Below are 14,519 nucleotides of genomic sequence, written 5' to 3' on the forward strand. Positions count from 1 at the left end.
TCTCATGCCATGTCGCCCTGTTACCTTTTACAGAAGAAGCTATCGAGGAATAGGTCCGAGCAGAGGCGAACAGGTGGGTGGCCATCAGTCATCAGCGACCTCACTGACATGGAGGAGTGAGTGCTCACACTAGTGGGGAGCAACCCCCGGATGGCCACGCAGCTGCAGACCCTGAAGTGATGCCACGTGAGTAAAGTATACACCATTGCATTATGTAAAGTCAATAGATGCTACACCCACTCATATCCGAACAATAATATATGGTAGATGATTTCTAAAAGTGTCCGATAAATAATGCTGGCCTCATGAGAATCATTGCAATGCAGAATGTGTTGATGGGCATGAAATGTGATGTTTGTGATGGTGTTGATAGCGGTGGTGCTTTTATCGTGCATATGCTTTGTGTAGCACTGGACTCACCTTGTGACCCGAGCACCTAATAACCTCATTTGTATTTTGCAGCTCAGCCAGCAGCGCCTCCAAAGGCAAGCCAAAGGCAAGACCACAGAGGCCAGAAGGTGGGGGCGCGGGGCCGGATGCACCGGATGATCCTACATCTGGTGCTGAGAAGATCCGATGCTCGCCCGTCAATCAGCTGAGTCTGTTCTCCAGATGAGAGCGGCGACTTTGAGGAGTCTGCATTGTCAGGCTCCAGAAGGCATTCCACCCCAAGGCCATCTACTGCTCCACCGGTCATTCCCACCTTCTCTCTGGAGGTACCGGGCCCAAGCACCTCGCCACAGGGCACCCAGGTGTCCCCTGGACGGCACCGACCCCGCGGAAGTTTTGTGGATGTGGCAGGTCTGCTCCATGAGCGCCAGATGAGAGCGGAGAGATGGTACAGTTGTCCAGGAGGACTGTAGACATAGGTGACCAGATCCTACATGCATTGGGGGGCATATCCCGACAGCTGGCCAGCATCTGCGGCACCATGACTGAGTAGGTTCCGCGGATGGCAGAGGCCCTGGACGCGATAGTCAGGAACACGCGTGGCACAGTCCTCCCAGTGGTCCTAGAGCACGGCACTCCACTCCTAGGTTCCACACCCCCAGTGCCAATGACACGAGAGGCAAGAGCAAGATCCTGCTTCTGGATCTGAGAATGTTCCCACCTCGGTACCTCCCGCTACTGTATCCGTGCAACCACCGGCTCTGCCTTCATTGCCCCCCCCCCCCCACAATGAGGCACCGCCTGAGGAGCTCCTCGGCCAGGCGGCGTGGAGCGAGGAGGATAAGAGGTGGAGGTAGGGAGAAGAAGGGGAGGGGGGAAGGAAAGTGAGGTGCATGTCTGCAGGTGATGGATTTATTATATCTCCATCTCGGTGTATGCAATTTTTTGTAATGTATGAGCTGCTGGACATGTTGACCATTTAATTGATGTCAATATTCGAAAAAGAGGGGTGGGATGGGGTGTTTTTTCCCGTGATAATTATGATTTCAAACAATCGTCATATTAAATGTTTTTTATTCAACATAACCTTGTCGCGCATTGTCTCAGATAGCTGGGCCGTTACACACTGGTGATTCCTTAATATGAAAGGATATAATTATACTTAATTTAACTGGCACCACCATTGATGTCTGAGTTGCACACACAGCAGTGTGTCAGCTTTGTCAATAACAGCAACGTTCTTTCAGGCAAATTGCTCAGTTATGAGCTGCTGACGCAAGACTCTTGCAGCTATGTAGTCACCACAGGCCCTCTCCTGCGGTTTGGAGGGGGGCGCGGGCATGGCTGCATAGTCAGCCTGATTGTCTGGCCCGAGGTCAGCGTCCAGCCCCTCGTTCTCCTCTTCCTCTCCTGAGGTGGACCATCAGTCCCTTCCGACAATTCTTGTCCCCTCCTGATAACCAGGTTGTGCAGCATGGAGCACACAACCACGAAGTGAGCTATCTGATCAAGGTTGTATTGTAGCTCCCCTCCTGAGTGCTCCGGGCATCGAAAGCGCTGCTTAAGCACACTAATTGTTTTCTGGACCACATTGCGTGTGGCTCTGTGGCTCTCATTGTATCGGTTCTTGGCCTCGGTGTGGGTGTCACGCAGGACGGTCATCAGCCAGGTGGCTAGGCCATATCGTTTGTCACCAAGCACCCATCATTGACCTTGTGACTGACTGGTAAACATGTCAAGGACAGCGCTTTCATGCAGGATGTGAGCCTCATCGAAGATGCCTGGATATTTGGCATTCACTGCCATAATTATCTGGTTGTAATCGACAACTAGTTGGACCTTCAGGGAGTGAAATCCTTTTCTGTTGCAAAAAACCTCTGGGTCCTGAGAAGGTACCCGTATGGCGATGTGAGTGCACTGTATTGCTCCCTGCACCTTGGAGAACTTAGCAATGCGGTAGAATGCTCCAGCCCTGTCAGTCTGAGCCTCTCTGGTCATAGGGAAGCTGATAAAGTCCATCCTACGTGCGTACGGGGCTTCCAAAACCTGTCTAATGCAGCAATGTGTAGCATGCTGAGACAGAGGGGAAATGTCGACCGCAGAGGCCTGAAAGGAACCGTACGCATAGAATGACAGTGCTGCGGTGACCTTGACCTCGACAGAAGGTGCTGGCAGGCTGCAGATCTGCCCTGATGAGCTGGCATATTTCACTGATAACCACTTTGTGGAAGCGCAGTTTCCGAAGGCAGGTGTTCTTGGATAAGTCAAGGTAAGACCGCTTCTCTCTGTAAGTGCGGGGTGTGTATGGTCTGGACCTCAGTCTGGCACGTATTAGATTGGGCACATAATGCTGTGGATTAGACGTTGTGCCATTTGCACTCTGCAGCATCTGCGCTGTAATCAATGCAGGCTGAGAAATGACTGGCCCCATTCCAATAAAAGTATAGTGCCGATTGTTCACAAGCAATAAATTTCCACACTAAAAGACATCTACAGTAAAACCCAATCGTCCACAGTATGAAAAGGTGTCTGTTCAGATGGTCACATCACCTGAGAAGAACTCCAGAGTGAATCCAAACTCCCCCGAAGTTGAAGCAGCCTTTTCAACGAAGTGACCTTCGATTTACAAAATGGCATCCACACCGCTGTGATTAGTTCAGAGCGGTGTTTTCGGCGAGCGATATTGTGGACGAGATGTGTGCGAGGTGCTGAAAGTGACGCTGGGTGATATACTGGGCGCTAGTTTTGGCAAATGTGATCTTCACTACAAAAAAAAGTGGGCGGTCGATATTATTGAATATCGCCGTTAATTACCTGGCGAAAGTAACGTTGGGCAATATTATGGGCATTGGGTTCAACCATTCTGATGATTCCTTCCAAAAGAAGTTGGTGAGCGGTATTATTTTTTCCCGGCATTACGTACATGGTGAAAGTAATGCTCGGCGCTAAGTGTCTGAAAAATGGGAATCAGTTTTCATTTTGTGGCTAAATGGGCGATATCTGGGCGTTACACCTCATTCCAGCGTTAAAATGGACATTAAGTGGGCGTTATGCATGCAAAAATAATGAAAAATCTGAACTAAGGTATCCTTCGAAACAGAATATCAGTGGTTAAGTTTGATTTGTAAATCTGGAAAAATAAGTTCATAGCTTTTGTTCCGTATATTATGCAAGTTAGGTATAATTATTATTTTGTTTGATTAACTTCTTCAATAAGGAGGGAGAAGTGTTGTAGACTAGTGGACTCCTCCCTCTAGTGGAGTACTAATGTAAAAACTACTGATGTAATAACAATAAAGCATGTGCTCTGCATAGTTCTATTAGGTGCCATCTTTTAAGTATGTGTGCTTGTGCAGCTGTGTCTCAAGATATCACATTGACAATGTCCTTTTAACCTTTTTTCCTCTAATGTACATCACAGAAGCTCAGGAAATTATACATCTCTTCTGTATTTCACTGTTTAAAGATCTCTCACCTTTATCCGCGCGATACCAGCTTCTCCATGGATACCTATACAAACAACAGACCTGGTCACAAAATAATGCAGCTGCTATTGTTGTTTTAAAAATATCTATTCTCTCCTGAAGGTGACCCTTGCTTGGCAATCATTCACTTTCTGGTACCTCACCCAAATGTGATAGTGAGTGTTCTATTCAAGGAGAGGATCACTGCCAAACCCCATCCTGTTTCAATTACTGTCCACCCCAATACACTTTCCAACAGGAGTAAAAGTGGGGAACCTGGTTGCTAGTTTTTCTACTCCTTAGCTCAGTGGTTGAGACAAATGGCAGCACTCCAGAACTGCTTTGGCTGAGATCAGGCTGGGGAACTTGCTAACTTCCTGATTAATATAACTCTATGTAAGTATGAAAATTTGTTCTGCATTGATCCACTGATCCATTGTGCCATGAAGCTAGTCATCATGGGGAAGCCACTCAGAAACACATGCTAATTCATACTGACAGCAGGCTGAATCTACAGTCCCTGAGTCCTTCCTCTTAATATTTAGTCCCATACAGGTTAGTGACAGAGGATACAATTATATCTGCCTCTTTTCAGCTCCGTTGAGCCCAGGCTTTTACCTATCTGTCCTGTAACTAGTTCCAGTAATTATCCATTAATGATTAGCAGCTGTGGTATGGACCATGTTTGTTTTCCGTGTGCCACCCTGCAGAAGGAGATGGCGTGGAGAGGAGTTCTCAGGTCTCCCAATCTGGACAAGGAAAACCCTCTCACCAGAATGGGACTGTGTGTGAAGTGTCCATGCACTTACACTGATTGCAAGGGAGTGTTCTTTCTCCTTTCCCCTTGTAAGGACAATGACTTCTTCTAAGGTACAGTTCCACTGGTTTAACACCTTCCGCTATGTTAGCAAAGTGGTCTTTCGTTACATCTGAGCCTAGATAGCATCTATCGTCATGTTATTTGGCTGTAGAGAGCATTGCAGCCAAGCTCTACCCTGTAATTGCCTGATATCCACACACATTTATACTTTCCACCAGAGGTCACTGGATAGTGATCAGGGTTAGGGACTTCAAATTATTTTCCTCTTCTTAACTCACAGAAGCCATTTTTTGTATTTCTTCTCAAGATGCGGGCAACACTAGTAAAGCTACATTTACTGCCCATCCCTAGGTGCCCTCAGAGGGTGCTGGTGGGGCTAATCTTTGAACTGTTGCATTCTTTGTACTGGTGCTGCTTCCACAATAGTGTTAGGCAGGGAATGCCACAATTTTAACCCCATGGGAATGAAGAAACAGTGCTAAATGTCCATGTCAAGATGGCTGGATTGGAATTTGGAGGAGATGGTGTTCCAATAACGGTGCTGCTCTTGCCCTTCTCAGTGGTAGAGATTGCAGAGATGGGATATGCTGTTTAAGTAAGATTGGAGAGTTGCTGCAATACATCCTGTAGATACTACTTACTGCAGCCACAGTGCACCAGTGGTGGAAAAATGTGGTTATGGAGTTCCGTCACAGTGGCACCAATTAAATGGAATGCCCCATCCTGGATGAGGTCAAGCATCATGAGTGCTGTTGCGGCTGAACCAATCCAGGCAAATTAGGCATCACACTCCTGATTTGAACCTTGTCGATGGGGAAGAGATGATCCACTTGTCGCAGAGTACTCAGCCTCTGCTCTGCTCTTGCAGCCACGGTGTTGATCTTTGGTCCAGTTAAGTTTCCAGCCAGTAGTGAAACCAAGGATACTGATGTAATGGGAGTGCTATCGAAGGTCAGGAAAAAGTGGTTGGGCCTTTGCTTGTTGATCATTGCCTGCCACTTATGTGGCGCAAATATTATCTGTCACTTGTCAGCTCAAATCTGGATAATGCCCATGTCCTCCCGTGGGCTGGCATGTGGTGCTTCATTATCGGAGAAATTGTAGACAGAGCTGAACATAGGAACAGGAGTGGGCCATTCAGCCCACTCCGAGGGTCTCAAGAAAAGTTGCATCCTAGGGTCTTAAGAGAAGTAGCAGAAGGGATTGTGGATGCATTGGTTGTAATTTACCAAAATTCCCTGTATTCTGGGGAGGACCCTGCAGATTGGAAAACTGCAAATGTAACGCTCCTATTTAAAAAAGGAGACAGACAAAAAGTAGGAAACTATAGACCAGTTAGCCTTACATCTGTGGTTGGGAAGATGTTAGAGTCCATTATTAAAGAAGCAGTAGCAGGACATTTGGAAAAGCAAAATTCGATCAGACAGAGTCAGCATGGATTTATGAAGTGGAAGTCATGTTTGACAAATTTGCTTTAGTTCTTTGAGGATGTAACGAACAGGGTGGATAAAGGGGAACCAGTGGATGTGGTGTATTTGGATTTCCAGAAGGCATTTGACAAGGTGCCACATAAAAGGTTACTGCACAAGATAAATGTTCACGGGGTTGGGGGTAATATATTAGCATGGATAGAGGATTGGCTAACGAACAGAGAACAGAGAGTTGGGATAAATGGTTCATTCTCTGGTTGGCAACCAGTAACTAGTGGGGTACCGCAGGGATCAATGCTGGGACCCCAACTATTTACGATCTATATTAACGACTTGGAAGAAGGGACTGAGTGTAACGTAGCCAAGTTTGCTGACGATACAAAGATGGGAGGAAAAGCAATGTGAGGAGGACATAAAAAATCTGCAAAAGGACACAGACAGGCTAAGTGAGTGGGCAAAAATTTGGCAGATGGGGTATAATGTTGGAAAGTGTGAGGTCATGCACTTTGGCAGAAAAAAAATCAAAGAACAAGTTATTATTTAAATGGAGAAAGATTGCAAAGTGCCGCAGTACAGCGGAACCTGGGGGTACTTGAGCATGAAACACAAAAGGATTTATATGCAGGTACAGCAAGTGATGAGGAAGGCCAATGGTATCTTGGCCTTTATTGCAAAGGGGATGGAGTATAAAAGCAGGGAAGTCTTGCTACAGCTATATAAGGTATTTATATCCAGGCCAGACCTGGAATACTGCATGCAGTTTTGGTTTCCATATTTACAAAAGGAGATACTTGCTTTGGAGACAGTTCAGAGAGGGTTCACTAGATTGATTCTGGGGATGAGGGGGTTGATTTATGAAGAAAGGTTGAGTAGTTTGGGCCTCTACTCATTGGAATTCAGAAGAATGAGAGGGCAGGAAAAAGAGTGGGAGAGCCATAGTGATAGGGGATTCAATTGTAAGGGGAATAGATAGGCGTTTCTGCGGCCGCAACCGAGACTCCAGGATGGTATGTTGCCTCCCTGGTGCAAGGTTCAAGGATGTCTCGGAGCGGGTGCAGGACATTCTGAAAAGGGAGGGTGAACAGCCAGTTGTCGTGGTGCACATTGGTGCCAACGATATAGGTAAAAAAAGGGATGAGTCCTACGAGATAAATTTAAGGAGCTAGGAGCTAAATTAAAACGTAGGACCTCAAAAGTAGTAATCTCAGGATTGCTACCAGTGCCACGTGCTAGTCGGAGTAGGAATCGCAGGATAGCTCAGATGAATACGTGGCTTGAGCAGTGGTGCAGCAGGGAGGGATTCAAATTCCTGGGGCATTGGAACCGGTTCTGGGGGAGGTGGGACCAGTACAAACCTGACGGTCTGCACCTAGGCAGGACCGGAACCAATGTCCTTGGGGGAGTGTTTGCTAGTGCTATTGGGGAGGAGTTAAACTAATGTGGCAGGGGGATGGGAACCAATGCAGGGAGACAGAGGGAAACAAAAAGGAGACAAAAGCAAAAGACAGAAAGGAGATGAGTAAAAGTGGAGGGCAGAGAAACCCAAGGCAAAAAACAAAAAGGGCCACTGAATGTAAAGGGGCTGCAGGAGGGGTCAAAACTAAAAATCATGGATTAAAAACTAGTGTTAAAACACTCTACCTAAACGCACACAACATTCAAAATAAAGTAAATGAGTTGACGGCACAAATCATTACAAATGGGTATGATTTGGTGGCAATTACAGAAACGTGGTTCCAGGGTGGCCAAGACTGGGAATTAAACATACAGGGGTATCTGACGATTCGGAAAGATAGACAAGAAGGGAAAGGAGGTGGGGTAATCTGTTAATAAAGGATGATATCAGGGCAGTTGTGAGAGACGATATTGGCTCTAATGAACAAAATGTTGAATCATTGTGGGTGGAGATTAGAGATAGTAAGGGGAAAAAGTCACTGGTGGGCGTAGTTTATAGGCCCCCAAATAATAACTTCACGGTGGGGCGGGCAATAATCAAGGAAATAATGGAGGCATGTGAAAAAGGAACGGCAGTAATCATGGGGGATTTTAACCTACATATTGATTGGTCAAATCAAATCGCACGAGGTAGCCTGGAGGAGGAATTCATAGAATGCATACGGGATTGTTTCTTAGAACAGTATGTTACAGAACCTACAAGGGAGCAAGCTATCTTAGATCTGGTCCTCTGTAATGAGACAGGAATAATAAACGATCTCCAAGTAAAAGATCCTCTCGGAATGAGTGATCACAGTATGGTTGAATTTGTAATACAGATTGAGGGTGAGGAAGTAGTGTCTCAAACGAGCGTACTATGCTTAAACAAAGGGGACGACAGTGGGATGAGGGCAGAGTTGGCTAAAGTAGACTGGAAACACAGACTAAACGGTGGCACAATTGAAGAACAGTGGAGGACTTTTAAGGAGCTCTTTCATAGTGCTCAACAAAAATATATTCCAGTGAAAAAGAAGGGTGGTAAAAGAAAGGATAACCAGCAGTGGATAACCAGGAAAATTAAGGAGAGTATCAAATTAAAAACCAATGCGTATAAGGTGGCCAAGGTTAGTGGGAAAATAGAAGATTGGGAAAATTTTAAACGACAGCAAAGAATGATAAAGAAAGCAATAAAGAAAGCAAATATAGATTACGAAGGTAAACTTGCGCAAAACATAAAAAAGGATAGTAAAAGCTTTTACAGATATATAAAACGGAAAAGAGTGACTAAAGTAAATGTTGGTCCCTTAGAAGATGAGAAGAGGGATTTAATAATGGGAATGTGGAAATGGCTGAGACCTTAAACAATTATTTTGCTTCGGTCTTCACAGTGGAAGACACAGAAACCATGCCAGAAATTGCTGGTCACAGGAATGTGGGAAGGGAGGACCTGGAGACAATCACTATCACTAGGGGGGGTAGTGCTGGACAGGCTAATGGGACTCAAGGTAGACAAGTCCCCTGGTCCTGATGAAATGCATCCCAGGGTATTAAAAGAGATGGCGGAAGTTATAGCAGATGCATTCGTTATAATCTACCAAAATTCTCTGGACTCTGGGGAGATACCAGTGGATTGGAAAGCAGCTAATGTAACGCCTCTTTAAAAAAGGGGGCAGACAAAAGGCAGGTAACTATAGGCTGGTTAGTTTAACATCTGTAGTGGGGAAAATGCTTGAAACTATCATTAAGGAAGAAATATTGGGACATCTAGATAGGAATAGTGCAATCAAGCAGACGCAGCATGGATTCATAAAGGGGAAATCATGTTTAACTAATTTACTGGAATTCTTTGAGGATATAACGAGCATGGTGGATAGAGGTGTACCGATGGATGTGGTGTATTTAGATTTTCAAAAGGCATTCGATAAGGTGCCACACAAAAGGTTACTGCAGAAGATAAAGGTACGCGGGGTCAGTGGAAATGTATTAGCATGGATAGAGAATTGGCTGGCTCACAGAAAGCAGAGAGTCGGGATAAATGGGTCCTTTTCGGGTTGGAAATCGGTGGTTAGTGGTGTGCCACAGGGATCGGTGCTGGGACCACAACTGTTTACAATATACATAGATGACCTGGAAGAGGGGACAGAGTGTAGTGTAACAAAATTTGCAGATGACACAAAAATTAGTGGGAAAGCGGGTTGTGTAGAGGACACAGAGAGGCTGCAAAGAGATTTAGATAGGTTAAGCGAATGGGCTAAGGTTTGGCAGATGGAATACAATGTCGGAAAGTGTGAGGTCATCCACCTTGGGGAAAAAAAACAAAAAAAGGGAATACTATTTGAATGGGGAGAAATTACAACATGCTGCAGTGCAGAGGGACCTGGCGGTCCTTGTGCATGAATCCCAAAAAGTTAGTTTGCAGGTGCAGCAGGTAATCAGGAAGGCGAATGGAATGTTGGCCTTCATTACGAGAGGGATGGAGTACAAAAGCAAGGAGGTCCTTCTGCAAATGTATAGGGTGAGGCCGCACCTGCGTACTGCGTGCAGTTTTGGTCGCCTTACTTAAGGAAGGATATACTGGCTTTGGAGGGGGTACAGAGACGATTCATGAGATTGATTCCGGAGATGAGAGGGTTACCTTATGATGATAGATTGAGTAGACTGGGTCTTTACTTGTTGGAGTTCAGAAGGATGAGGGGTGATCTTATAGAAACATTTAAAATCATGAAAGGGATAGACAAGATAGAGGCAGAGAGGTTGTTTTCACTGGTCGGGGAGACTAGAACTAGGGGGCACAGCCTCAAACTACGGGGGAGCCAATTTAAAACCGAGTTGAGAAGGAATTTCTTCTCCCAGAGGGTTGTGAATCTATGGAATTCTCTGCCCAAGGAAGCATTGAGTCAAGCTCATTGAATGTATTCAAGTCACAGATAGATAGATTTTTAACTAATAAGGGAATTAAGGGTTATGGGGAGCGGGCGGGTAAGTGGAGCTGAGTCCACGGCCAGATCAGCCATGATCTTGTTGAATGGTGGTGCAGGCTCGAGGGGCTAGATGGCCTACTCCTGTTCCTAATTCTTATGTCTTATGTTATCTTATCGAAACGTGTAAGATTATGAGGGGGCTTGACAAGGTGGATGCAGAGAGGTTGTTTCCACTGATGGGGGAGACTGGAACTAGAGGGCATGATCTTAGAACAAGGGGCCACCTATTTAAAACAGAGATGAGGAGAAATTTCTTCTCTCAGAGGGTTGTAAATCTGTGGAATTCGCTGCCTCAGAGAGCTGTGGAAGCTGGGTCATTGAATAAATTTAAGACAGAAATAGACAGTTTCTTAAACGATAAGGGGATAAGGGGTTATGGGGAGAGGCTCCATGATCAGATCAGCCATGATCTTATTGAATGGCGGAGCAGGCTCGAGGGGCCGCATGGCCTACTCCTGTTCCTATTTCTTATGTTCTTATCATGACTAAGCTATACCTCAGCTCCATTTATCCACTGATGCTCAATTTCCCTGAATATATTTACCAAATAAAAAGCTATCTATCTCAGTTTGAATTTTTCGATTGACCTAGCCTCAACAGCTGTTTGAGGGAGAGAGTTCCAGATTTTCACTACCCTTTGTGTGAAGAAATGTTTCCTGACACCAGCCCTAAATGGCTTAACTCTAATGTTAAGACTGTAGACTCAAGAACAGTCTATTCCTAACCTTAAGGCAGAGGCAAGGTCATTGATAAAGCAGTTGAAGATGTGTAGGTCAACTAGGCCGAGATCAGCACAGATACGTGAATCTGGACTGTATAGTTCAGTTTACAGAACATAGCATTTATGGAATCACCAGGTCAGGTGACTCTTAATAAAATTAAAAAGAATGTATTATGGCGTGCCTCTTGCCTGACCACCTAGCCTTGCAGGAAAGGGATGCTTTTTTGCATCCATGCTGAGCTAAACATGCTGCACTGCTAACTAGTACCATACTAATATGTTCTGTAAGTTGTGTGTTTTGAATAGCCTCTTACCCAGTCCGAGTTCCATTTCGTCCGTTTCCAGATGGAAGGTTGGCCCAGATCCAGGAACACTGCAGGGTGACAGACAGATTCCCATTGTACCTGAGCAGGCAAATACAGAGAAAACAAACACATTTAATAGTCAAAAGAACCTGTGCATATGATTTGGCTTCCACTGGACCCACATCACATTGGCCCATATTCAGGCTGAACGGTCATTTGAACAAAAATGGTTCCTATGCCCTAAAGATAAGTAACAGTGATGTGTGCTGTCCCTGTTCTTGGATAAATGCATAATCTGGAGCCAAAATGGCATTTAATGCTTGGCAAGGAGCATCATTCGATGCCACCAGGATTTTGGTAATGCTTATATCTATATTTAACTTTTTTTCTCAACTTTATCCGCCCCTTTTCTGAAGGTGCTGGTGCCGAAATTGCCCACCGCCCGAAAAGGGATGCACAGTCCGTTTTTTGAAGTTTTGCGGCGCAGATGCCGTCGCTATTCGGTACTTTGAAGTTTTTTCCGGTCGAGGCGGATATCGTGGCGGCTGAGGGGCGGAAGTGCCCTTGCGGCGGGTCACCCACCCCGACCAGTAATCAGCGCCGCGCTGATGACCTTAGGGTAATTTCGAGAATGGGGTCACCGCCGGTCGGCACGGGGTCGGCTCGTGCACACCTTGGAGGGAAAACGGGCGGAGTGGTCCCCTACACCGCTCCAACCCTGAGGAAGGGCAATTTAAAAAACACTGACTACATGCACTGTGTTTTTTCTGCGCCAGCGTCCTCTGGACATCGCCCCCGATGCCTCTCGCACATGCGCAGACTCCTCGGACCCGAAATCGGAACCGAAAGTGAGGCCCCGAAGAGTCCGCATGGAGTCCGCTGCTGAAACATTGCGTCCAGCCTTTCCATTATTGCAGTCTTCTGCGGGAGAGAAAACATCGGAGGTAGTGGGAGAGGCAGCGAGCAGGTGAGAGAGGAGGCGGTGGGCGGGGGGAGGAGGAGGAGAGAGACACGGTGGAGGGGGAGAGATACACAGGGGGAGGGGGAGGCGGAAGAGAGAGAGAGAGACGCGGGTGGAAAGAGACACGGGGAGGGAGAGAGGGACGGGCGGGGACGGTGGGGAGAGAGACACACGGTTGGCGGGGTGTGGGGAGAGAGGCGCGGGGGAAGAGCGAGAGTCATGGGGAGACGGGGGTGGAAGGAAGAGAGAGAGGGACAGGGAGAGAAACATGGCAGGGGGGAAGGAGAGAGAGAGACATGGGGGGGGGGAAGAGAGAGAATGGGGCGAAGGGGGGATGTTGGGGGGGGTGAGAGAATGGGGCGAGGGAGGGACACGGCGGGGGAGAGAGAGAGACGCGGGGGGGCGCGCAGTAGAGAGAGAGACACGGGGGAGGGGGAGAGAGAGAGACATGGTGGGGGGTGGGGAGAGAGACATGGGGTGGGGGGGGGGAGAGAGAAAGAGACACGGGAGGGGGGGGTAGGTGAGACACATGGAGGGCCGGAAGACACGGGGCAGGGGGAAGAGAGAGACACGGCGGGGTGGGGGGGAAGAGAGAGACACGGGGGTGGGGTGAGGGGAGGGAGAGAGAGAGACACGGGGAGTGGGGGAAAAGAGATGGGGGTGGGGGGAGATAGAGATGGGGAAGTGGGATCGGAAAGGAGAGAGAACTCAGGGAAGACGTATCACGTACTTCCAACCCTTTACACCTACACCCGATTTCTCGGAAATCTCGGTGCGTGTGTTACAAAGGACATCGTTGGAGTGGATGAAATCTGGAAGTCACGACATTGTCACTATTCTATTCATTTCATACCCCATAAACCTCTTAATAATCTGTGCGCCACATACAATGCCTCATCTATGGCCGGGGCGGGGGATATGTTCAGGAATTTGGTCTTGGGGGGATGAACTTGGGCTTGGCGGGGATGAACTTGGACTGGGGTTATGAACTTGGGCTGGGGGTGTCAGGAACTTGGGCTGGGGGAGCCATGCACTTGGACTGGGATGGAGGTAAGGAACTTGGGTTGGAGTGGGTATGAACTTGGGTTGCGGGTGTCAGGAACTTCGGCTGGGGGAGGTCATTTTCCAGTTGGCAAACAGTGACTAGTGGGATGCCGCAGGGATCGGTGCTGGGTCCTCAACTATTTACAATCTATATTAATGACTTGGATGAAGGGACCGAGTATAATGTAGCCAAATTTGCTGATCATACAAGATGGGTGGGAAAGCAAATTGTGGGGAGGACACAAAAAATCTGCAAAGCTAAGTGAGTAGGGAAAAATTTGGCAGATGGAGTATAATGTAGGAAAATGTGAGGTTATCCACTTTGGCAGAAAAAATAGTAAAGCAAATTATAATTTAAATGGAGAAAACTTGCAAAGTGCTGCAGTACAGAGGGACCTGGGGGTCCTCGTGAATTAAACAAAAAAAGTTAGAATGCAGATACAGCAAGTAATCAGGAAGGCAAATAGAATGTTGGCCTTTATTGCAAGGGGGATAGAGTATAAAGCAGAGAAGTCCTGCTATAACAGGGCATTGGTGAGGCCACACCTGGAGTACTGCGTACAGTTTTGGTCTCCGTATTTAAGGAAGGATATACTTGCATTGGATGCTGTTCAGAGAAGGTTCACTAGGTTGATTCGGAGATGAGGGGGTTGACTTATGAAGATTGATTGAGTAGGTTGGGCCGATATACTCATTGGAGTTCAGAAGAATGAGAGGTGATCTTATTAAAACTTATAAGATAATGAGGGGGCTCGACAAGATGGATGCAGTCATCGGGGAAACTAAACCTAGGGGACATAGTCTCAGAATAAGGGGCCGCCCATTTAAAACTGAGATGAGGAGGAATTTCTTCTCTCAGAGGGTTGTAAATCTGTAGAATTTTCTGCCCCAGAGAGCTGCGGAGGCTGGGTCACTGAATATATTTAAGGCAGAGATAGACAGATTTTTGAGCGATAAGGGAATAAAGGT

General features: G+C 46.8%; 1 protein-coding gene across 2 annotated transcripts in view; it reads right to left on the reverse strand.

The window, feature by feature from the left end:
• The window catches only part of tkfc (triokinase/FMN cyclase), a 178,062-nt gene that overhangs the window by 91,101 nt on the left and 72,442 nt on the right, over positions 1-14,519 (reverse strand). For both annotated transcript variants that reach the window (XM_070899421.1, XM_070899422.1), the window contains 2 exons: positions 11,555-11,644; positions 3,866-3,900 (listed from right to left, as the gene is read on the reverse strand). In XM_070899421.1, the coding sequence (XP_070755522.1) occupies positions 3,866-3,900; positions 11,555-11,644 (125 nt within the window). The remainder of the gene's footprint in view (positions 1-3,865; positions 3,901-11,554; positions 11,645-14,519) is intronic.

This window comes from Pristiophorus japonicus, chromosome 14 (genome assembly GCF_044704955.1).
Source record: "Pristiophorus japonicus isolate sPriJap1 chromosome 14, sPriJap1.hap1, whole genome shotgun sequence".
Classification (NCBI taxonomy): Eukaryota; Metazoa; Chordata; class Chondrichthyes; family Pristiophoridae; genus Pristiophorus; species Pristiophorus japonicus.